This window comes from Pygocentrus nattereri, chromosome 7 (genome assembly GCF_015220715.1).
Source record: "Pygocentrus nattereri isolate fPygNat1 chromosome 7, fPygNat1.pri, whole genome shotgun sequence".
In the NCBI taxonomy this organism is placed as follows: domain Eukaryota; kingdom Metazoa; phylum Chordata; class Actinopteri; order Characiformes; family Serrasalmidae; genus Pygocentrus; species Pygocentrus nattereri.
In genome coordinates, this window is record NC_051217.1 from 25,014,406 (window position 1) to 25,040,590 (window position 26,185).

The following is a 26,185-nucleotide window of genomic DNA, read 5'->3' on the forward strand; positions in this document are numbered from 1 at the left end:
TATACTGAAACGACAATAAACTACAATAAATACAATGATTATCGTAATTTCTAACTGAGAAAATTCTCCCGTTTGTGGGTTTCTTTGCCCTATTGTGCAGCTGTCATGGTTTTTCCTCCCAGAGAGATATCAAGTCAGGTTTATTATTGTTAATTGTGACAACGCTAATCCAAAAGCCCAGTGATGAATGAATCACAAAAACCCTCAAAATTAAACTTATTTTTGTGGCATAGCCAGTGGATTGTAACATTATACATGCTATAGCGCAAGTCTATGGTTTCTGTGATTGAACCAGCGTTTCTGCTGCCTGAGGCCCCAGAATGCAACTGCTGCACCGTTTAAGGTGGAACCGGAAAATTAGAACAAGAAGCTGGCGAATATCTGACTTCAGCCTCGTAACACTGAAGAATTAGTTCCATTTAAGATGGAATGGGACATTTAGCTAGCTGGCTACAGAGACACTGGTGTACTCCTAGTGATTTTTTATACTTGTAATGAAGAAAAGGACCATAATACACTGAAACGACATTAAACTAAGACAAAACAATGGTTATCGTAATTGTTTAACAGAGAAAATTCTCACATTTATGGGTTTCTTTGGTCTCTTATGCTCCATCTTGCTTTTCTTTTTCTCATAAATCTCTGTTTGGACTGTGTCTCTGAAAATGTTCAGTTTGGAGGGTCATGTAGCCCCAAAACTTTGCCCCACCCCTCTATGCCAACAAGAATTGGGACACCCCACCCCTACACTGAAACAGATTAATCTGTAACAAAGCACTACTTCAGAGGCATCACCTTTATCTGCTGGTCTCTGCTGTCAACCTCACCCTGCAGGACATCGATCACCTGAGCTTTTCCCAGGAGAACCTCCTCCTTCTCATGAAGCTTCTGTTTAAGGGCCTTCAGGAGCTGAGAGAGAAAAACAGACTTGTTCATATGGTTCCTGACATTATAGGACTTACTTTAACGTATAAACACAGGTTGTGGTCTGTTTCTGAGGTGGTTTAAGGCAGGGATGATTTAGACACCATGATAATTGGTGGGGCTTTAGCCTCATCGCTCCAAAGCAGCAAACTTATCAACTACATTTGGCTGAAAAACCACATTTGGGCTAAGAAGGAAAAATGGATAAACGTTCCTTTAATTATTTCTTACCTGTTCGAGATCCGCACTGGCATCCGATTTCGCTGCAAGCTTGAAGAGCTCCTGCTCATGCATCTGATTAATTTCCATCAATTTGTTGTCTTTTTGTAAAATTATGTCTTTGAACGTTTGGATCTGTAAACGAAAATCAAAATTACGGTGAACATTACGGTGAAACATTAATTAGACAGACAGGCAGAGAGATATACAGAGAGATAGACAGATAGACAGAGACAGATAGATAGATACAGAGAGATAAATAGAGACAGAGACAAAGACAGAGACAGACAGACAGACTGATGGACAGATAGGGAAATAGAGAGAGACGGACGGACACACAGACAGATAGATAGATATAAATAGAGAGATAAAGACACAGACTGAGAGACAGAGACAGACAGATGGACAGATAGGGATAGAGATACAGACAGACAGATAAATATAAATAGAGAGATAGAGACAGAGACAGACAGACAGATATATATAAATAGAGAGATAGAGACAAAGACAGACAGATGCATAGATAGGGAAAGAGAGACGGAACAGACGGATACACAGACAGATAAAAATATAGATATAAATAGAGATGGAGACATAGACCGAGAGACCGAAAGACAGACAGACGGCCAGATAGAGAACAGAAATACAGATATAAATAGACAGAGACATAGACTGAGAGACAGACAAAGACAGACAGACAGAAAGAGAGAGCAGAGAGATTGATAGATAAAGACAGACAGAAAGTGAAAGAGATATGGCTGGTAAGTTGGAGGATGAACTCTCAGTAGAAGAAATAACATCTGCGATCAAATCTATGCAGAGTGGTAAATCCCCAGGGCCTGATGGCTACTCTACAGAGTTTTTCAAAAAATTTTCAGATTTGCTCTCTCCATTATTACTATCAGTTTTTAATGAATCACTCTCAGTACAATCCCTACCTTTAACTATGCGTCAAGCAGTTATCTCTTTGATTCTGAAGAAGGATAAAAATCCTCTGGACTGTGGCTCGTATCGCCCCATCTCTCTACTAAATACAGATACCAAAATTCTTGCCAAGGTCCTAGCTCGTCGTCTAGAGGGGGTCCTTCCTGCTATCATATCGCAGGACCAAACCGGTTTTATTAAAAATCGCTTTTCTTTTTTTAATATTAGACGCCTGCTGAATATCCTTTACACTCCCCCCCTGTCCGGGGTGTCTGAGGTGGTGTTATCACTTGATGCGGAGAAGGCCTTCGACCGGGTGGAGTGGAACTACCTCTTTGATGTGCTGGGACGGTTTGGGTTGGGCCCTAAATTCATATCATGGATAAAGACTTTGTATAAGCTTCCATTGGCCGCAGTGCGCACTAATAATAATTTGTCCTCGTATTTTGAACTTCATCGCGGTACGAGACAGGGAAGCCCCTTGTCCCCATTAATTTTTATGCTTGCAATGGAACCACTCGCAATAGCTATAAGGCAAAATGAAGGCATTAGGGGAGTTGTGCGTGCTGGGTTGGAACAGAAGGTCTCGCTTTACGCTGACGATATGCTACTATACATTTCGGATCCTCACTCAAGCATACCAAAGTTGATGGTCCTACTTACAGAATTTGGAAAGATCTCTGGATATAAAATAAATTTTCAGAAAAGTGAGTTGATGCCTGTTGGAACTGGGAAAGGTTTGGCTTTCTTGGCCTCCTTTCCATTTAAACATTGCTTTAAAAAGTTCAGATACCTTGGTATTTGGATCACACATGATTATAATGATCTATACATTACTAATTACCAACCTCTATTATCCCAGTTGAACCAAGATATTGAGCGGTGGGCCCCTCTACCACTCTCTTTGATTGGCCGTATTAATATAGTAAAAATGAGCATTTTACCAAAATTCCTATATATATATATATATATATATATATATATATTTTTCAGTGGGCGGCACGGTGGCATGGTGGGTAGCGCTGTCGCCTCACAGCGAGGAGGGCCTGGGTTCGATTCCCCGGCCGGGTGACCGGGGTCCTCTCTGTGTGGAGTTTGCATGTTCTCCCCGTGTCTGCGTGGGTTTCCTCCGGGTTCTCCGGTTTCCTCCCACAGTCCAAAGACATGCAGTCAGGCCAATTGGTTGTGCTAAATTGTCCCTAGGTGTGAGTGTGTGAGTGACTGTCTGTGTGTCTGCCCTGCGATGGACTGGCGACCTGTCCAGGGTGTATCCTGCCTTCCGCCTGAAGACTGCTGGGATAGGCTCCAGCTCACCCCCGCGACCCTGACGGAGTAGCGGCTTAGAAAATGGATGGATGGATGGATATTTTTCAGTCTCTTCCGGTATTTTTAACTAAATCGTTTTTTATTAAACTAAATAAATTAATATTGTCCTTTATTTGGAACTATAAAACACCCAGGATAAAAAGAAAAACACTGCAGAGATCCCGGAATTTAGGGGGTCTGGCACTCCCGAACTTTCTGTTTTATTACTGGGCAGCGAATATAAGGGCTCTGTTGTATTGGATGAAGGATGAAGTTAGCACCCCTGTTTGGACGACCCTGGAGGAGTCGTCTGTCTTGTCCACGTCTGTAGCCGCATTATTGTGTTCTGAATTGCCATTGAAACAACCTGTTACTAACTTCTGTTCAAACCCTGTTGTCATAGGTGCAATCAAAATCTGGAATCAGTTTAGGAGGTCTTTTTCCCTAAGGGGATTGTCACAGGCAGCTCCAATTGTAAATAACCATATGTTTCCTCCATCAATATCAGATGACGCTTTTGCTCTTTGGGCCAAAAGGGGTGTAGTCTCTTTATCTGACCTTTATATTGATGTTAAATTTGCCTCTTTTGAACAGCTAACACAGCGATATAATATTCCTAGAATACACTTCTACAGATATTTACAGCTTCGGAACTTTGTATCCTCAAATCTGGACAGCTTTCCATTATCACCTTCAATCTCTCTGTTAGAATCAATCTATAAACATAAAGCAATTAATACACAGGCAATTAGTATAATTTATGGACTACTTGATTCACATAACTACACCTCATTAGAGCTTCTTAAAAGTAAATGGGAAATGGATCTGGGTGGAACAATATTAGAAGAAACATGGCGCAAAATAATACAAGGAATCTTCTCATCCTCTATCTGTGCAAAGCATGCTGTCATTCAGTTTAAGATTGTACACCGTCTACATTGGTCTAAAGTTAGGCTTTCGAAGATCAAGGCTGGTTTAGACCGTACATGTGACCGATGTGGGCTAGCTCCTGCTTCACTTCTGCACATGTTTTGGTCATGCTCAAAACTGTATACCTTTTGGAATTCTATTTGAGACTTTTTCAAAGGTCTCTGGGAAAGCGGTGGAGCCATCACCATTCATAGCATTGTTCGGTGTAGTCCCGATAGATAGCGCTCCTAACAGGCGGGATATAAATATGTTTGCTTTCTGCTTTCTCCTTGCCAGGAGATTAATTCTGTTTAAATGGAAAGACGCTAATCCTCCAACTTACAATCACTGGGTCAGAGAGGTCTTGTACCATCTTAAATTGGAAAAGATTAGATATACTTTGAGAGGATCCACTGGGAAGTTTTTTGATATTTGGCAACCTTTTTTATCTTTAGTTGATGATTTTGAAGCAGATAGTGTGTTAACGTAACTTTTTGAATGATTATTTCATTAATGTACTAATTTATTTATCTATTGTATTTATTCATTTATTTTATTTAATCTACCCTCTGTAATTACTATTATTATTTTTTAATTTCATTTATTTATTTACTTTCCCTTTTCTACAATTTTTAAAATTTTTATTTAGTTATTTATTTATCTGATTAATTAATTTTTTTATTTTTTTATTTATTTATTTATTTATTTATTTATTTTTCTCCCTTCTAAAAAAAAAGAAAGTGAAAGAGATAGACAGAGAGAGACACAGATAGATGGACAGAGACAGACAGAAAGAAAGAGAGAGAGAGAGAGAGAGAGAGAGATAGACAGACGGTCAAGATAGAGAGCAGAGAAATAGACAGAACAGACAGATAGATGGACAGAGACAGACAGACAAACAGAGAAAGAAAGAAAGAAAGAAAGACAGACAGAAAGAGACAGACAGACAGACAGAGAACAGAGAGATATATGGACAGAGAAAGACGGACAGAAAGAGAAAGAGATAGACAGACACAGACAGACAGGCAAACAGACAGATCTTACGTTCTGCTTGTACATGTTCTCCTTCTCCTCGAATTGCGCTTTCTCTGACACCAGCAGCTCCTTCAGGCTGTCGTTCTGCTCCTTCAGCAGGCTGTATCTCTCCTCTCCATCCCCTACTTTCTTCGTCAGGCTCTGAACCAGCATCTGCAGCTCCTGCACTGACCCGTCCACTGGCCGCTCCTGCATTCACAGACCATTACGATGAGCTACGAAGCAGACTGGAAACCTTTAGGAATTATTTTATGTCACATGTAAGAATTTGGATGCACCCAAATGTTCCTCGCCTTGTCATCCTGAGGAGCGTGCTCTGCTTTAGCTGGATGTTCTCCAGACATGGCCACCTGCAGGTGGACGATGTAAGCCTCCTTCTCAGCCAGACGCTTATCTTTCTCCACTAGCATGGAGTCCATCTCCACACCTCGCTCTCTCTGGGCTTCTAGCTCTCGCGTCTGAAAGACAAAAGAGGAGACATGAATTATCACTGCAGTCAGAACAAAACCTCATATGTCCATTTTTGTCGATTCTCAGTTTTTTTTACATAATTTGAAAATGCGTGTTGGCCTTTATATTGTGTGTGAATTTCATGAAGGATGGACAAAAATACACACATACATACATACATACATACATACATACATATATACACACACACACATACATACATACATGCATTCAGTCTAAACAAAAAATATTACATAGTGCTGCTTTAAAAAGAGTAAACCAAAAAACATCAGTGCAGAACAATGAAGAGCCTTTACTGCAGCACTAAGCAGCTCCAGCATATTTTACCTTAATTATGTGGCTGTATGATCTAAGAAGATATAAATATTGTGTTGATACTTCCTGATCTTGAACAATAAAGTGCTTGGATCGAATTTGGGCAGCGAAAACTATAGAAGCAAAGTTTTCTGTCTGTCATTAAGTCTGCTGCACCTTCTGCTGCAGCTCCTTCTCTCTGTGGGCGAGTTGCTGCTCCAGCTCCTCCACTTTCTTCTTCAGGAGGAGGATCTTCCCCCGACTCGCTCCGGCCTGCTCCGATTCCCCCGCCTCTCCACTACCGCTCTGTGGAAAGACAGGTAAACACATCAGTGAGGGTCATGCAGGCCATTCAGGACGTACAAGACCGTCTTCACAACAGAAATTACACTGATTAAGGAAGAAAGTTTAACTCCAATAGATCAGCCAAGAAAGGTGAGAAGATTGCTTCTTTGGTTCTGCACTGGAGTCACAAGGCTAATGTAACAAGTAATGGAAGCTAACAGCTCACCAATTAGCATGGTACTCACTAGGGCTGATTGATATTGGCCAGCGCATATATGTTTTCTTAGCACTGCAGTAACACTGACGTGGTGGTGGTGTGTTAGTGTGTGTTGTGCTGGTACAAGTGGATCAGACACAGCAGTGATGCTGGAGTTTTTAACACCTCAGGGTCACTGCCAGTCTGAGAATAGTCCATCAACCAAAAATATCCAGCCAACAGCGTCCTGTGGGCAGCGTCCTGTGGGCAGCGTCCTGTGGGCACTGATGAAGGACTAGAGGACGACAAGCACAAACTGTGCAGCAGCAGATGAGCTATCGTCTCTGATTTTCCATCTACAAGGTGGACCGACAAGGTAGGAGTGTCTAATAGAGTGGACAGTGAGTGGACACAGTGTTTAAAAACTCCAGCAGCACTGCTGTGTCTGATCCACTCAGACCAGCGCAACACACACTAACACACCACCACCACGTCAATGTTACTGCAGTGCTGAGAATAATCCACCACCCAAATAGTACCTGCTCTGTGAGGGTCCATGGGGGTCCTGACCACTGAAGAACAGGGTAAAGGGGGGTAACAAAGCATCAGAGAAACAGATGGACTACAGTCTGTAACTAGCACTACAAAGCGCACCTATACAGTAAGTGGAGCTGAGAAAATGGACAACGAGCGTTGAAACAGGCCTGTTCAGTGAACAGTGATGTAATTCATCATGATAAGAGTAAATATCATCGTACTGACTGGCTCTAGACTCAAACTCTTACCCGTTTGAACTGTGGTGGCGTTCCCTTGCCTGCTGGCTCCCCCTGCTGCTTCCTCAGCTCCTCCAGCTGTGCGTTCAGCGACGTGACCTTCGCCTTGTTCTGGAGCCGCATCTTAGACAGCTTGGCCTCGCACGACTCCTTCTCAGCCTGGAGGACGAGTTAAGAAGGCGCAGCATGTTAACGACCTCTAATCGGACCCGTTTACTGCTCCAGCACCTCTGCGTCTCACATGCTGATTCACAAAACGGACAAATCTCAATACAGGCGCATTAATAAAGGTCTATGTGTAAATGGTGAAAGCAGGCCTGTCACAATTATTACATCACTGCCTAATCATAATTATTTTAGCTGATCACAATTATTTTTCCCCAGGCATACTGCCAATGCTGCAACAAAACCTTCCATCTTAATTTTTTATTTATTTATTTATTTATACAGAATTAAAAGATGTCAGGTGACATTTACAAGATATTTAAATTTCATGATACAGGGACCAATAGAAATGATCCACAAGTACTTGTTGTATTATATATAACATATATAAAAAGTTAAGGACGCTTTTTCCTTTCTTCCTTTTCTTTTTTTGATACACATTTTTGTTCCAACAGCGAAAATACGTGAATGTTGCAACAAACAAAGTGAATTTGGTGTTTTAATAATGTAGGTTGAGGCAAATGCATGTAAATAAAAAGAAAGCAACAAACGCATTAATTTATAGACACATCCCAGTTCGTAAAACAAAAGCTCTAACGTCCGGCGAGTGACGGCAGCAGTGAGGAGCTCGTGGATTTTGCTGTCAGTTGGGAGCTACTAATGATCAACGATTAAAAAGGTAATTTGGCTTTAGTTTAAATATTTAAAAAACAGACAATGAAACTATTAATCGCAATGATTTATCTGGTAAAAAGCCCTTGAGAGTCACACTGAACATTTCTCTCTAACTTTTCTACCTAAGTTTTGTAGAAAGTGCTGGCTTGAAAGGTGATGCCAGTTTTGTTTGATGTTAAAAGACTACGGCTGCATTCACACAGCAGGTAAAAGTGGCCCGAATCTGATTTGTGTGGTCACGTCTAGGGGAAGACGTGAATCACAATAATCACCGTTTTATCCTAGTTTAATGTGGTTTCAGTGAATTTTGGTCGTTTTTCTTCATAACAAGCATAAAAAAAAAAAAAAAATTTAAATCGCTAACGGCATTCTAATGTCTCGGTAACTAGCTAGCAACTAGCTAGACGGGCAGGGTTGCCTACAGAGCAGCGCTAGTAGCTGTTAATGAAGTGATGCTCTTTTATTTGAGGCTCCCATTTCAGAGGGAAGATCTCAACCACTGCCCTGTAACTCAGTAACAAGGGGTTAGGAGGTTAGGGTGACACTCGAAAACAAGGCATGGGGTAAAAAGAAGAAATATGACTGGGCCTTGGTTTAAAGAGTCTGACGACACAAACTAAAGTGACCGCGCCCTTTTTACACCTCATTCTGGGTGACAAGTCCAGCTGTCAGTCAGTGAAGCTTCATGATGGTTCTTGTGATGCCGGTGAAGATGAAACTGATCCTTCGGAAGCGACTGGCGATCATTGGCGGTTGTGATTGTTTACCTCTGGATGAGCCGCGTGACGCAGGGTGACGCTGTTATTTTGTGCATGTGGGTCAGTTTGGGAGCTGATCTGTTCAGACTGATGATGCATACAGATCACATTTAAAGGATAATCTGAACAGAACATTTGGCGAGAAAATCAGATTTGGACCACTTCTACCTCTTCTGCGTGAACGCAGCCTTAGCACCAGTCCTAAAACTAAAACTCCAGACACCAAAACATGTCTATGGAGATCGACTACATCTGGGGTAAACTAACGACAAACTATTGCTTTGAGAACTATGAAATGTGTTTCCTTCAGTACCCACCAGAGGGCAGAGCAGAGTCCAGATTTTATGTTTTGGTTAGGAAAAATATAAACACCCTGCTTGTTTTCTTATCCTTGTAATCTGTTTGTATGTTTGTAGGGGGTCACTAATTTTCTGCACAGTAACTAAAATACCCATCTCTACTTTAAATGTTGGAGTAGCTACTGCAGAACCATTAACTGCGCGGGGGAATCACTGTGGTATGTGTGCCGTACGTGCTTGGTTAATCTTTCACAGCGCTGCTAAGAAACAGAGTCTGCAGATAACACGGGAGCTCTATTGTTCCTGCTCTGAACGGAGCCCCCAGCTCAGTCCGCACTTTGCTCTGGACCAGTAAACTCCACTACAGCGTTTTCAGATTCGCTCCTCGAGGGTTAATGCTGTAATCAGAAGCATATGGCTGTTCATTGAAGTGCAACCTCAGAATATAAACAGCATGTACTGATAAACATCTGCTAAACAACACTGACATTCATTCTGATAAAGGCCCGGTTTCCTCTAGCCTCCTACGGCTAGAGCCATATCAGCAAAATACCTAAATGCAGTTTTTCTTTTATACAATTTTTTGGAATTGTATAAAACTGAGCTACATTTTGAGGTATGAGCCTAATTTTGTTGCCTAAGATACCAGCTAATACTTTTTCTGGCTTGAGACTTGAACTGTTACCGCAGCGTGCATTTGTGGTTGTGAGTTCGATCCCTGGTGATACTACAGTCATTCGTGGCTGGGAATCTAAGAGCACAGCTGTCCTCGCTCTCTCTGGGTGGGTAGGATGGCCTCCCGTCTCCCCCCATTACGTCAGCCTGTTAGCTGACATAACATAACTCACTCAGTTAGTGGCAGTTTGAACAAATGGTGGTGCTTCTCAGGTCCATGAGGAAACCTGTGCCAGCCTTCACCCTCCTAGTGCTGGTGGTATCGTGTGATTCCAAGTCCTAACTAGTGAATGGATTGGATTTGACTAAACTGGTGAGAAAACTGGGCAAATGATGCACCATCGATAATAGAGCGTAAAACTATAAGAAAAATCGCAGCTCTTGCGATTTGAAAACTGCAGTCTTTCAAATTTCGATATAAAAACAATCTTTGTTTATAACTACAAAGTACAGCAGGGAAACTAAAATCAACCTTTTTTTAAAAATTTAAAAAACATTATTTTTCTTTTCATAAGTGCTTATGCGGAAATCCTGAGATTTAGGGCCTCAGGATCAGACCAGTGCAATCACAGAAACCAAAATCTGCAGTCACGTTTTTTAAAAAAAAACAAAAACACCTGCTTGTGGTGACGTTAAAAAGGGGAAAAACAGAAACACATGAGGTAGATGTGGACTGTGATTTGGAGCTAGGTAGTCATTGTTTCTTCTCGATACGTCTCTTTAATTTTTAGGGTTTTTATGATTTACTGGAAACAGCCAGACCATACTGCTCTCACTGGGCTTCTGAATTAGCGTCGTCACAATCAACAATAGTAATTCTCACTTGATATCTGCTTATTTGTCATTGGTTCATCAGCTTGAGTTAAACCACTAAATCCATGAGCCAAAATCAAACATAGATCTTCACTGTTATCTTACTTACTGTTATCTTACTTTTTCAGACACTGTTATCTTGTCTGTTTGTAAAGCAGCTTGTGCTGAAAAAAAAAAAAACGACATGAGAGCTGATGACAGCACCAACATGCTGCCAGAAGGGGAAAGCAAGCTCTATTGATTAATTCCCTCATTTAATCATAGAAATATGTGTTTCCATCAGCAGTGAACTGAACCATGTTGTTTGGAAGCGGGCCGTTTTTGCCAGACCAGTTTAGCTGTTTGTCGCAGATACAAACATGGGTGGAATATTTACACTTCAAAACAGACCGAACTAAAGAAGTCAGATGGGTTCACACCAAAAACGATATGGGTGAAAGCTGCCTCCTGGTCCACAGTGAATCTAGAACAAGCCTGATGTTTGATCCAGGGGGACAAGCTGAGAACTTGGGGGCGCTGACAGGGAGGCAGAGTGACAAACTGTCACTCACGTGCCAAAAAGGGCGCCTTTAAAAAGAGCGGAGAGAAGGACGAGCAGCAGCAAACTGGACTGGCAAGCTGGCAAGTTAATATGGGGTGAAAGGGGCTGAGAAGTCATGCCTGAACCAGCAGAGAGTTGGTCAGCTTTGGTTTTGCTAAGTGTTTGTTTGGTTTATGTATTGTGAGCAAATTAAAAAGGAAAAAGCTTCCAGCGAACGTCACTCCTGCCTCAAGTGTCCTTCACGCTCCTGCTATAGTGCAGGTTGTGCTTCAACATCACACTGCCTGTCTTTTCCTGAGGAGTCTGTTTACCTTCAGCTGTTCATCTTTACTGTGCAGGGCTGTGTCCTTCTCCCTGATCATCTCCTTTAACTGAGACACCAGCTGCTCCATCTGAGCCAAACGCTCAGTCACCTCTGAGAGGGGGGGACCATCAGCACCAGCCTGGGGGGAGCCGGGAGCCTGAGAGAGAGCGACAGAGAACGAGAAAGACACACACACACACACAGAACAAAAGAAAGAGAAAGAGAAAGAGAGAGAGAGAGAGAGAGAGAGAGAGAGAGAGAGAGAGAGAGAGAGAGAGAGAGAGGTTATGAGACAGACTGAGTGCAGAACCTTTCATCTCTGCTTTCAATGAGAACCTTCAGCTGGAAAACTACAGACTCAATTGTGTAAAAGGAATCACTATTTTCAATAATAAACATAATAATGTGGCTGCAGATGAATGTATAATATGATCAATATACTTGTCCCCCACAACTTCACAGCTTTCAGATCAGTAGCACAGCTACAAAGCTGTAAATAAAAAGGAAGACTAGTTGTAGATGATGTGTGAACAGTCCACTTGCATCCAGATCTGAAACAAACAGCTGAACCCCGCAGGTCTGGATTTGCTTCCAGCCGAACCCTGTTCAGTTCACTGTTGGTAGGACGCATTTTATGATGAAATGAGGGAATCATCAGTAGACCCATCTTTCCTCTTCAACCAGCACGTCACATCAACGGTCAGTATAAACGCCCGTTTTAACGTCTGAACTTACTGGTCTAATGTCGTTCCTACAGCTCGAGCTGCAGCTCCTAAAAACAGACTTGTCTTAAACTAAGCGAAGACCTGTGTTTGATTTCTGGCCAAACATCAGCGACCCAAGTGGTTAAACTCAAACTGATAAATTAGTGACAAAGAACCTGAAACCAAGTAAGGTTTGTTATTATTATTGTTGATTTTAGCGACGCTGATCCTAAAGCGAGAGTGGAGTGAGGTTTACTTCAAACGAGGCCCTAAAACCCTCAAAACTAAAGAGACTCCAGACCTAACAGTGACTCCTGCGGGAGCCACGAGTATTTTCCATTAAGTTTTTTTAATCACGTTATGTTTTGCAAATTTGCAAACTGCAAATTTTGCCTTCTGTGATTGAACTGAAATGGGGCTGCTATGCTTTATAGTTATAATCAGATGGGCTTGGGGTGAAAATGGTTGAGAACCCCTGCACTAGTGTATATGTGGTGTTTCACTACACTGGTGAGTCAAAATGCTACTTTTCACTAAAGGTGAAAGGACAGGAATGTGAAAATGAGAAATTCAAGAAGGCCTTTCAACATCGTTGTCTGCCAAAGCTACTCCTTGGGTTACAGGTGTTTCTAAAGGCATTTCACTATCTTCATTTCATTCAGCATATTCACACGCAACACAGGGGTTGCATCCGATCTGAGTTTACTGTATGACTGAACACCTGATCAGCGGAGTCTCAGGGCATTTTCACATATGGACTTGTGTTAAAGACCTCGAGGCTCACATGACGCACAGCCACATTGTTCCAGCACTTCAGCGGATAAACACAGACAGCCAAGGATCATTAGCCACATTTACATGCAGCCTGATAACCCATTAACAATCTGACAAACAGCTCAATCGGAATAGAATACGTCCATTTATACAACATTTGGTTCCAGCCAGGCGAGCTGATTGGTTGAGAGGCATTCTAACTGCTGTTATTTCACCATAACATCACAGGTGTTTTCACAAACACTATCACTCTACTGAGACGCCGTTGCTAAGCAATGACTGACAACTGTAGGAGACGCTCAAGCCATTTGAACGTTTTCACTTCTTACTTTGCCACAAACAGAAAACGGACACTTTTAAGATCACATTTGACTGACAGCCGATTTGGTCCGACTCTGAAGATGCTATGACACTAAATTCCTAAACTGTCTCATCACCACTGAGCAGTTTTTCAGTCGGCAGCTGTGACAGAAGAACAGCTAAACAACCTGGAATCAGCCAGAAATGAACCCAATAAATACCTCGTTAAGTCATTAACAAGGTTAATTATTTGCCTGTTAATTTCTCTTCTTTTTACTTTACTTTTTACTTTTCTTTTCTTCAGTGCATTGCTCTCCCTTTGCTGCTGTAGCACTGAGAATTTTCCCGTTACGAAGCAGTTGTGGGCTGGAGGTTAGGAAACCGGCTCTGTGACCTGAAGGTCACTGGTTTGATCCCCTCGGCTGACAATCCAAGACTGAAGTGCCCTTGAGCAAAACACCTAACCCCCAACTGCTCCCCGGGCGCTGTGGATAGGCTGCCCACCGCTCTGGGCAAGTGTGCTCACTGCCCCCTAGTGCGTGTATGTTCACTAGTGTGCATGCATGTGGGTGCTTGACTGCACAGATGGGTTAAATGAGGAGGTCTAATTCCAGAGTGTGTGAACACAGTTGGAAAATGGTTCTAAATTCTTAATAAAGGATTATATTATCTTAATTTTAACACATTCCTGGCAGGGAGTTTTGTTTCAGGCTCTGAACTGAGAGATGCAGAGACTGCCTGACCTTATACATAGCTATAGTATAGCTATAGTACAGTTATAGTATAACTGAGGAAACTGAACAACTCTGAGCTCTGTTTGGTTAAAATTGTGGAACTCTAAAATGAAACCTCAGATCAGAGTTGCTGAGCCCTGATCCACCTCATTTAACCTGAAACTGTGAATAATAGACTTCCCCGTTTTATCAGGAACAGGTTACAACACCTCAGAAGCTGATGTTTACGCAGGGACAGGCTTAAAAATAAATAAATAAACAAATAAAAGAAATAAATACAAGATTCTGGGAAATAAGTTAACATTTATTTAAATAAAACTCAAAAAAAGCTGTTGTTCGGTCCCAAGAGGAGGAGGATAGTGCTATACTGACAGACCTCACAACGCCTGCGCCAAATCCAGTCCCACCCACCTCAAATCAAACTGAGTGGCAGAGTCGAAAAGCCCATTATCCACTATACGCCACACACTTAGAAAGAAAAAAAAAAAATATATATATATATATATATATATATATATATATATATATATATATATATATATATATATATATTTTTTTTTTTTTTTTTTTTTTTTTTTTTTTTTTTTGGCAGGATAAAATGTTCTCTGCAACGTGAAAGTGTTCACCAGATATGTTGTATATGGTTCTATACAGAACATTTCTGAAAATAGTTCTATATAGCAGTCTGACGATGCCACTTTTCTCACGCTGGGGCTCAATCTCAAACGGTTCCCTGCTCATTAAATAAATGTATTTAACATTTAACAACAGAAGCTGGAATTTCTGAACTTAATGCTACACAGCTCACTATTTAGGGAGTACGGCGCCATTTGGGACTCAGCCTGGATCTGACCCGACTTCTGACTGAAACACGGACATTTGAAGCGTGTAAGACATTCAGTGACGTTCTTTAGACTTTTATTCTGTCGTTGTTCAGTGAATCATATCGTTAGTACTTTCATTCAAGCCTGTGATGTTAATGATGGAGGTGTTTAGGCTGTTGGCTCTTTTAGCCTGTTGGGGACCAGCCCAATTCTAGATAAGAAAATAAGCCCCTCAGTTTAAACAGAACCGGGTTCTTACTTCATCAGTTCACTTGGTGCTCTGTGTGATCAGCGCCAGAGTCAGAGATTAATCCTTCACAACAGAAGGGTTTTTCGTGGTATATAGTGGATTTTAGAATGGCTTTGAATGTGGCACAGCCACAGATTTTAGGACCAGAACTACCTGTTTTATAACTGCTGTTAATAAATGATATATAGTGACGTCTGTATTAATGTTCGTTTTTAAAGGGAACCGACATCAATGTTTTCCTTCATTGCACTGGACGACGTGTCTGGTTATGACCATGGCTCCAGTGATCAGTAAGCAACAAGTCTAAAGCCATCAGTGCTGCGAGTTCCAGAGCAGGAGAGGAGGCGCTCAGCCTTCAGTGGGTCAGACTAACCCAGCCAAAGCAGTGACCTCAGCACTGTCCCTGTTTAATCCCTCCATACTGCCTTAAAGCCCTCTGTCTCATCAACTCGGCTCACCGCACGGCCCACTGAGCACAGCCGACGCCCTCAACAGCGCTGCTAATACACAGCCCTGCTAATCTCTGAGCTCAGAAAGGGACATTTTAACCAGTCACTCAGTTACTGAACAGTCTTAAAGGTGCAATATGTAAGATTTTTTGTTTAAAACATTATTTTAGCTCATTTTGGAATAACAGAATGTAAAGAAATAACAGTTTTGGTATTATGTCAAAGACGGCTATGTATGCAGATGTACATCGGCCAGGCATAGAATCATGACCACCTCCTTGTTTCTACGCTCGTTGTCCATTTTCTCAGCTCCACTTACTGTATAGGTGCACTTTGTAGTTCTACAGTTACAGACTTTTTCTCTGATACTTTGTTAGCCCCCTTTTACCCTGTTCTTCAATGGTCAGGACCCCCATGGACCCTCACAGAGCAGGTGCATTTGGGTGGTGGGTCATTCTCAGCACTGCAGTAACACTGATGTGGTGGTGGTGGTGGTGTGTTAGTGTGTGTTGTGCTGGTATGAGTGGATCAGACACAGCAGTGCTGCTGGAGTTTTTAAACATCTCAGTGTCGCTGCTGGACTGAGAATAGTCCAGCAACCAAAAATATCCAGCCAGCAGCGTCCTGTGGGCAGCATCCTGTCCACTGATGAAGGACTAGAGGATGACCAACACAAACTGTGCAGCAGCAGATGAGCCATCATCGCTGACTTTACATCTACAAGGTGGACCGACAAGGTAGGAGCGTCTAATAGAGTGGACAGTGAGTGGGCACAGAGTTTAAAAACTCCAGCACAACACACACTAACAAACCACCACCACGTCAGTGTTACTGTGGTGCTGAGAATGATCCACCACCCAAATAGTATCTGCTCTGTGAGGGTCCATGGGGGTCCTGACCACTGAAGAACAGGGTAACAAAGTATCAGAGAAACAGATGGACTACAACATGAAAGGGTTCTTCAGATTGATGGAGATTGTGCTGCATATGGTTCTATATAGAATCTTTCTGAGAAGGGTATGTAATAGCCAAATTACCCCCTGGGTAGAACCGGCCTCATCAGTGGAGAACCACTTCAGCATGGCTGGATCTCAGACCTGCAGAGAACAAAAAGGAAAGAAACAGAACCCATTAGAATAAGTTTGAAACACAAACACAAAAATTAAAACACACACAAAACAATCTTTCGATTTCAGGCCTTCACCTAAAAGTATAAATATTACTCATGTCTTCAATTTATCTTCCATAAAATTTCACCTTTTTAAATGTATTACTACGTTAATCTTGTGTTTGTGCTTCTACGAAAAGCGCTCTATAAAATCAACGAAAATATATTTTCTAATACAAGACATCAGAAAAAAAAAAAATACCACTGATGCAACACATTTTTCAATAAATCTGCATCAAAAATTTACAAGAAAAAAGAAAACAGTATGGAAAAAATGATAAAGATATAGACTTATATTTTGCTGGAAAGTAAAATAAAAATCCTTTCCAAAATAAACAAAAAATGAAACTGATGAACATATAGCTTAACATAATATCATATTAAACTATATTTATATATTACATAGTTTATTTTATAGTATATAGTTTATATATTATATAAAAATTCATTAAAAATAACAGAAAAGCCTCGTTATACACACAGTATTCTCCATTAATCCGCTCAGGGTGACTCAAACTTTCCGAGCGGAATAACATGACTTATGTCTTAGCGCGAGTGTGGCCATTCACAGCTGTTCACTTTCAGTTTCTACAGTAAAGGTAAGTGTGCAGTGAGGGGGAGACGGAGGAAAGCTTTCCTTCATCGCACAATGAGGCACTGAAACAGCCTCCAGTGACTTCAGCCACATCATGAGATCAGTATTCAAATATTGATGAGGAGCAGCAACTGAGGATATCGCTGACAGTGTTTCTACACGTCCATCACATATAACGGTCCAAAATCCACCAGTACTGATAAATCTGACCATCTGAAACATCAGCATGGCCTGCTGGACCGACCTGGCGACCCCATCCAAGTCTGTGTTACTGAGGAGGATTTTTAAAACCTGAGAAAACAGACATGGATTCATCACAGGACTCTGACAAGGAGCTGACAAGACAAGATTAGTTAAAGCAGAAAAAGGTCCAACGCAGAACGCTGGAGGATGCAGTAACACACGGTAGCATATGGTGGAACACAGTGCAATGCAGCGCAAGGCAGAAGAACACTGTACAACATGACAACGTGGCAGAATGCAGTAGAAAGCTAAGGATAACAAGCATTCGAACACAGTGCAACACAGCAGGACACAGCGCACCAAGGTACAATGCAAAACAATGCAGCAGACGGTACAAAACGCAACGGAACACGTGGCAGAACACAGTACAGTTCAGCAGAACAACAACAACATATGTTCCATATGTGGGGCAGTCATGGGCTGGAGTATGGGAACCGGCCCTGTGACCGGAAGGTCACCGGTTCAATCAGAGCAGACAGTACGTGACTGAGGTGTCCTTGAGCAAGACACCTGACCCCCAACTGCTCCCTGGGCACTGTGGATAGGGCTGCCCACTGCTCCGGGCAAGTGTGCTCACTGCCCTCTAGCGTGTATGTGGTGTTTCACTGCACGGATGTGAAATTTCCCCATTGAGGGACTAATAAGGGTCACTTAATATAATAATGCGGCACAACAGCATACGGTGCCCAACAATGTTTAACCAGCAGATTATGGCACAGCAAAGCAGAACGCAGCCCAACATGGCACGACACAGTAGACGGCAGCCCAACAACGCATGGCCCAGCAATGCACTACGCAGCAGAATGTGGATAACACAGTAAAACTGCAGCCTGGACAGTGGCCCAACCACATACACTGCAGCAGAACATGGCCCAACAATGTATAATCCAGCAGATTATACACAACACAGTAGACTGCAACCCAACAAGGCGCGGCACAGCAAGGCAAATGAAGTAAAACGGGGCTCAACATTGTACACAGCAGCAGACCTCTGCCCAGATCAGTAGATCATGGCCCAACAACGCATGATCCAGTAGAACACAGTCCAGCAAGGTGTGACGCAGCAGAACATGGCACAAAAACATACAGAGCAGCCGTGCTCAGACCAACTCAGTAAACCATGGCCCAACAAGGTACGAATGATGCAGCAGAACATGGCCCAAAACATGACACAGCAGAATGTACAACAAGGCACAACACAGTAGTGCACAGTACAATGTGTTATAATGAGACAGCAAAATGCTTTACAAGACAACATAAAAACCCTGTGGTTTCAGTGGTTACAGTGGTCTACAGCAGCTTTTCCAGCTCCAGCCCTGGAGACTCCCGATCCACACAGCTGAATGCTTTCCTGCAGTAACAATCAGCTGCACACGAAGTTGATGATTAGCCAATGACCCGTCTCCAGACTGCTCCAGCAGAGAAATCAAAAAACTAAATGGCACAGAGGACGAATGCCAACACAAAGGACATGGCGTTAATCCATTCAGCACCAGAGGAGCTGCAGATCTGGAAAAAACGGCCAGACGAATCTCGGTTCCTGCTGTTTCACGCCGATGTGGTCTTCACCGTTTTATTAAAAAGGAATCAAACATTCTGAAAACAACAGGAGAGCAAACACAAACCAGCAAACACGAGGCAGTCAACACAGGTCTGATTACCTTTTGTAGCTAATCAGCATACGACGAAGACGAGTGAGCAGCTCGGGTAAGGCCATTCAAAACCATTCACAGTGGAAGAGATAGGAACCAGACGTCGCCCTCTAAAAGCTCCTCACAAAAAGTTCCTACATGAAATGGATCTGAATTCACTGCCTGATCACTGAGATGCTGTTTTATGATAGTTTAGAGAACTTAAACTCCATTCATGCTGGAGGGATACATGCAGGGCGCTGCGTGGCTGTGTGGCAAAATAGTCACCAAAGAAAATGTATTATTCCAGATTTTCCACTATTTTTCATCATCAACATTCCATATAAACTCCAGCAGCACTGCTGTGTCTGATCCACTCAGACCAGCGCAACACACAATAACGCACCACCACTAGTGTGTATCAGTGCTGAGAATGACCCACCACCCAAATAGTACCTGCTCTGTGAGGGTCCATGGGGGTCCTGACCATTGAAGAACAGGGTAAAAGGGGGCTAACAAAGCATCAGAGAAACAGATGGACTACAGTCTGTAACTGTAGAACTACAAAGTGGAGCTATACAGTAAGTGTACTCACAGACTCACAGACCAATCAATGGCATTATAAATATCACATGTGACGCTACTAAGCCAATCAGATCGGGGGAAGGGACGAGGTGAGATACAGCAGGTAGATAAGAAAGTGAGTCAGAGGGAAGTTATTCCACATGACGTGATCTAAAAAGAGAAAACTGACAGTAAATGTTGTTGAAATCTGACTGAGCTGAACTTTATTTGATCTGATATTCAGTTGTCGACTGTATAAGATGTTGATATTCCTACTAGAGAATCTAGAGGAACACTAAATATGGGCACCAGAAGTCAGAAGTAACATAGTGTCACTTTATTATAACAATAATACTATTACTATTATTATTATTATTATTATTATTATTATTAAGTAGATCCATTAGACTTAAATGGCCCACCTCATGGATGTAAAACTGAACCTCAGTCACCTTTTCAAAATAAAAGTGCCCCTGAAGGCCTTGCTGAAGGTTTGCTCAGGTGAACCAGGTCTGTCAGAGTGGAGCTGGACTCCTCTGGGTTGGAGATAAATGCATGGCCATGTGACAGAGGAGGAAGAGCAGGCCAAACCGGTTCTGGCCCTTCCTTGACACGGGCAGAAGGCTGAAATGAGCTCCTTTGGCAGATTTTCCGTTCCACCTTAAATGTTGCATCGGTTTCTGCACCATTTAAGGCGGAACGGAAAATTCGAGACGACTTCAGCTTCGTCCAAGAGGCCATTGTCGGCCTGTCTGCTTCACAACGAAACATTTAACACAGCAGGTCTACACAAAACAGACAGGGTGGTGCTGGAGGTTTCTCTGGAGAAGTCCTCATGACTGCTAATGCCCAGGAATGTCACCACCAACCCCCAGCTGGCAAATCCCAGATGATTAACATTAGCCATAGCGGCTACTCCTGAGTCAGTGACCTGAAACAGAGCTACAGACTAAGGACTGCGGTAAACAAACGGAGAACTGGACCTTATGGTGCGGTTATGGTGATGTAAACATGCCACAGCAAACGTAAACAACATTAACAGCCTGAACACTGAACACCAACTGAGAGACGATGGAGACACAATGAGCACAACCAGCAGACACAGACAGTAAGTTACTAAATAAAGATGTGCTGCGACTAGTTTGGCGACGGTCTACCTGCTGGTCGGTATCACAGACTGTCAGATATGTTCTGGAGCGAGTTCGGCTCTCCTACATGTCTGTAAACGCGATGGAAAACCGTGAGATAGTCGTCATTCCTCATCTGCGCCTCCTGGAAGCCATCTTAGTCAGGTGGGCAAACAGGTCTGCGGCGCATGCGCAGTCTCGTGATTCAATTGGAGTCAGTTCATTTGAGCACATCGATTGGACCAGTTCACTGAGCGACTAAATCGTTAAAATCGACAATGTAGACGAGGAACAGGTAAAGGTGAGTCTGTTTGTTTCATATTTCTCCCATTAAATTAAACACGGGCAAATCTTGGAGTCGACTAGTAATATTTCGACTCTCCGAACAGCAGTCGGCCCTGACTCCGCAGACGGGCCGGAGTCGAAGAATCGATTCCTTGAGAATCGACTCGTCATCAATACTACTGCTATTGAATCGTTGGTATTACTGATACTGAGAGCTGATTGGTTAGCGTTGCTGCTACTAAGGGTATTGTTCACAAGTGTAGTATTGAAAAAATGTCTGTTTATAACATTTGTTTAGATTTATGCACCAAAAATGTTTGTGAGACAGCCTCTGTCTAAGTCTAGGCTAAAAATCCACTTGTTTATTGGAGTCTTTGGTGATTAGTTTTCCCTGTGAGATAAAAGGCTCAGATCTGGGGGTTCGTGGTCATAGAGTATTATGGTAAACTGGGAGTGTTGGTGCTGTTGTCCTGCTGACTCACTCACCCACTCAGGTTTGTTGACAGTGGAGTGGACATGTCAGGGAACCTCATGACTTTGTTACCTTTCTAGTTCCTCCCTTTTAGTGAGGCTGTAATATCTAGACCTGCCAGAGTCTCTGGTGCCCTGTTAACCCTGAAATCTGTGATGAGTCACTCATTACAGAACTGACTCTGTGTGTTTTTTCCTTTACTTTGCCGAGTTGATCAGCTGCCCATCCTGTGCGTCTGATGCTGCTGCCTCTTCTGCCTTGATCGGGTGCCACTGCTCGCCAGCCTTCTGGACCGTTTTGACCACCATTGAGCTTCACGCTGTGCAAACCTCACCCTCATGAACTGACCGTCCTGCTGCTGCATGAACTCGGTCTATCTAATTAACTGTTCCTCCGCCTGTTTTTCCCGTTTTGTATTCTAATATTTTATTCTAACACTGTTTGCTGTCCAGTGTGGACTAGAGAAGGATGGGCTCCCCTTATGAGACCTGGTTCCTCCCAAGGTCCTTTTGCTCTTAAGAAGTTTTTCCTTGCCACTGTTGCCACTGACGATGCTGTTGGGGGCTCAGACCCCCATTTTTCTGTAAAGCTGCTTTGTGACAACACCTGCTGTAAAAAGCACCATATGAATAAACTTTGACTTGGGTGTTTATGTGCATTTCAGCTTCATATGAGTGCATTCTTATGTCTGACTAGTAACCCAGTCGGCTCTTTTGAATCCGTTCTTTTCAGTAAACTGATCGATCAGATTCACAGGCCCAAATGAATCCCACTTTTCTCCTTTTAGTAGTATTTGCACAGAGTTTATGTATGTGTGGCTACTAAAATTCAAATATATACATGTTTTCACAATTGAACCTAATCAATTACAACATAAAATACCACATATTTATCGTTTGTGTTCTGTTATCTGTAGGTTTAGGTAACACTGCAGCAACCTGCATTCAAACAAGACACAGTAAAAATGACAAACGATGGTCTCTTTTGAAAAAGAGGTCAAATAAGGCTGTAATAAACATAAGAAACCATAGATCAACATGAACTTGCTCACACTGGATGTTGGCCTGTGCTTTGTCTACAGGTTGGCTGGGTATCAGTTACTCTCAGGACAACCAGAAAGAGACAACCAAGTGGGATGCACAATAAATATTAGATAAAGTTGAGTCAAATCATTTGTTTTGTGAAAAATCCAAAGGAAAACAAACCAAATCAAAACAAAATCTGGGAACAGCACCAAAGGAAACACAGTCCAGCTGCACTCGGGCAGGCTTCGGTGTCTCCCTGCTTTAATACTCTTGATTAAACTCATTATCTTACTATCAAGCCCTTAAGGAGCGAGAACAGATGAGTTATAGCAGGAAGAGTGTTACCGTGCACTGCTGTGGAATTACAGGAGCTCAGCTGACAGAATAGGGAGAATGTATGTAAGTAATAGTAATTCCTGTCCACCAGAGGGCAGAAAAGGCCAACACACAAACAGACCAGCAAGGTTCAGTCGAAGAGAGAAGAAAGAAGGATAAAGGCCCAATTTAGCTCTTCCTGCATTTTACTTCCACTCACTGGCCACTTCCATGGAAGCACAAGGTGGGTGTTTCTAATAAAGTGGCCAGTGAGTGGAAGCACAAGGTGTTTCTAATAAAGTGGCCACTGAGTGGAAGTATAAGAGAGGTGTGTCTAATAAAATGGGCAGTTAGCGGAAGCACAAAGGAGGTGTTTCTAATAACATAGCCAGTTAGTGGAAGTGTAAGATAGGTGTTTCTAATAAAGTGGCCAGTGAGTGGAAGCATAAGGTGGGTGTTTCTAATAAAATGGCCAGTGAGTGGAAGCACAAGGTAGGTGTTTCTAATAAAATGGCCAGTGAGTGGAAGCACAAGGTGGGTGTTTCTAATAAAGTGGCCAGTGAGTGGAAGTATAAGAGAGGTGTTTCTAATAAAATGGCCAGTTAACAGAAGCACAAAGGAGGTGGTTATTTTTATAATAACATAGCCAGTTAGTGGATGTGCAAAGGAGGTATTTCTAATAAAATGGCCAGTGAGTGGAAGCACAAAGGAGGTGTTTCTACTAAAGTGGCCAGTTTGTGGAAGATTGTTTTCATTTTCTAACCTAGAGGACAACATTTCTGGAAAGGGCTGAACTGAATAAGAATGAGATCAGTTGAGATGCATCAGTCAGAATAAGCCTCCTCTGTATAAGGAGAGCTGGGTAATAACTCACTGCTGCTGTAATAACGAACATGGGGAGAGTATTGAGATTTCATAAAAGTTGTCAAACATAGTTTAGAAACATCTGAAAAATGGGGCCCCATGTCACATCACCTTATTTCACATATCATGTCAGTAAAGCTAAGCTTTTCTTCCTGAGCTGGGCAGTATTTGTGAGCAGCATCCACAGACATCTGCAGGCCAGATGGCACAGCTACTGTACAGTGAGGAGTTGTGTTATTAGGTTCTGTGTGTTGGATCTCAGTTCATGTAGCTCAGAAGATGCTTCTGTTGGGCTCTAAGCAAAAGTGCAGATCCAAAAATCAAATTCACGCGGAAGTAGCTTTTGTAGTTTTACTCAAATTCTTTTATTTGAAGGCACATTTACTTGTGTCATGGTTTTACCCCAGTATCAGTACTTTAGGCTCCTCCACCTCCACCAAAGTTTGTGTCTTTAGTTTTAGCGCTTAAGCTACTAATCTAATGTAGCTAACAAGTAATAGAAGCTTATACCCCAGAGGTTTCTGTGTAGAACCTTTTTGAAAAGGGTTCTATGCAGCACCAAAACGTATTGTTCTATTGTCACAATGTCAGGCTTTTTATGATAGAAGAACCCTTTTTGGTGCTATACAGAACCCTTTTCAAAAAAAGAGACCCATTTAAGCATGAAATGGTTCTATATACACTCTTAAAAAGGGTTCTTTAGTGAAGAACCATAAGCAGTCAAGTAACTATATGCATGCTTAATAACTTGGATATAGTTCTGTACAGAACCTTTTTGCGAAGGGTTCTAAATAGTACCAAAAAGATACAAGCTTGACACTGTAACAACAACAGAACCCTTTTTGGTGCTCTGTAGAACCATATACAACACATATTCGGTCAATCTGAAGAACCCTTTCACCATGCAAAGAACCATTTAAGCACACAGTGGTTTTATATAGAACTTTATATAAAATCATTGCCCTAACTGAAGAACCCCTGGAGATCCATGTTTTTGAGAACGTGACAGTTTTCTTAGACCGACTGCTCTGGGGTCGTGAATGTGTATTAGATAGAATAAAATGGCCAGTGAGTGGAAGTACAAGGTAGGTGTTTCTAATAAAGTGGCCAATGAGTGGAACTAAAAGGTGTTTCTAATAAAATGGCCAGTTTGTGGAAGCACACGTGGAAGTATCAGCACAAAAATTACTTTGTTCTCATGATATAAACACACCTGCAATGTTTAATCTACCTACATGTGAATATTTAATAGCTTTTGAAGCATCGCTGTATAATTTTTCCAGCTGTCACTGTTTAACCCTCTGGGGTCCACAAAGTTGCCCGCGTGTCAAATTCTCTGTGTCTATATCTGTTTCTGTATCTTTGTGATGATCCAGCCTCATTTTCCATTCCATCTCATCACGAGATCCTACGAGACTCACATCCAGAGTTATGAGCCTATGAATAGGGGTTGAGATACACGTCATCTGCCTCTCACCATGCAGAACTGCTGGATTCGTGTGTCCGTATACATTCTGGGTGAAACTGAGGTGAGAGACGAGTCTCAAGTCGCTAAGTAACTGAGTAAATGTAATGAGTTGCTCTACTTAAGTAGTTTTTCGTGTATCTGTACTGAAGTTTCTCCATTCTGGGTGACTTTTTACTTTCACTCCACTACATTTCAAAGTATAATATCTGACTTTTTTCTCCACTACATTTTGAGAAATCTGTTGTTCCTTTTGGTTTCTGTGTGTATAAAAACGTAACATGTCAAAACGAAAGAAGAACGAAGCAAGAGCACCAATCAGGGCACAGCGGTCACTTTGTTTAGAGCTGGTTTTGACCTGTTGGTCATACCGACCCAGTGCAGCACACGGTTCAACGTCAGAGCAGCAGCGTAAAATTTTGGGAGAGTCTGTTCAACATAAATGATGAACTAACCTAACTTTGTGTAAATAGAGCACAATATAGAAATATGTCCACATATGCAGTCGTGACTGACGCGGAAATTTTTTCTGAGTTTATACAAACAACATTTCATTTTATAGTAAATTAGTTTGGGCTGGTTTGTGTTTATGAACAGAGACCTACAGATCAACATAGTAAAGGAGCTCATTTGTGATCCTGAGTTTAAAGCCAGTCTTTATTAAACTTAAACTTGGAACTAAGTTGTAAATAAATCTTAAACTGAAACTTTGTTTGTGTGTAAAAAGTGATTTCAGAGCCACTCGGTTCTCCCTGATGGAAACTGTTTACCTTCAGTGTTTTGTGCTTATGATCATTTTAATAGACGTCAGCGTCACTAATTAATGACGTT

General features: G+C 42.1%; 1 protein-coding gene across 3 annotated transcripts in view; it reads right to left on the minus strand.

The window, feature by feature from the left end:
• The window catches only part of si:ch211-220f16.2 (golgin subfamily B member 1), a 73,866-nt gene extending 52,749 nt beyond the window's left edge, over positions 1 to 21,117 (minus strand). For all 3 annotated transcript variants that reach the window (XM_037540074.1, XM_037540073.1, XM_037540075.1), the window contains exons 1-9: positions 20,959 to 21,117; positions 16,638 to 16,697; positions 11,573 to 11,722; positions 7,348 to 7,494; positions 6,259 to 6,387; positions 5,595 to 5,774; positions 5,326 to 5,505; positions 1,156 to 1,278; positions 796 to 909 (exon numbers count right to left, since the gene is read on the minus strand). In XM_037540074.1, coding sequence (XP_037395971.1) covers positions 796 to 909; positions 1,156 to 1,278; positions 5,326 to 5,505; positions 5,595 to 5,774; positions 6,259 to 6,387; positions 7,348 to 7,494; positions 11,573 to 11,722; positions 16,638 to 16,682 — 1,068 coding nt within the window. In that variant the 5' untranslated portion in view covers positions 16,683 to 16,697; positions 20,959 to 21,117. The remainder of the gene's footprint in view (positions 1 to 795; positions 910 to 1,155; positions 1,279 to 5,325; positions 5,506 to 5,594; positions 5,775 to 6,258; positions 6,388 to 7,347; positions 7,495 to 11,572; positions 11,723 to 16,637; positions 16,698 to 20,958) is intronic.
• Between the last annotated feature and the right edge of the window lie 5,068 nt (positions 21,118 to 26,185).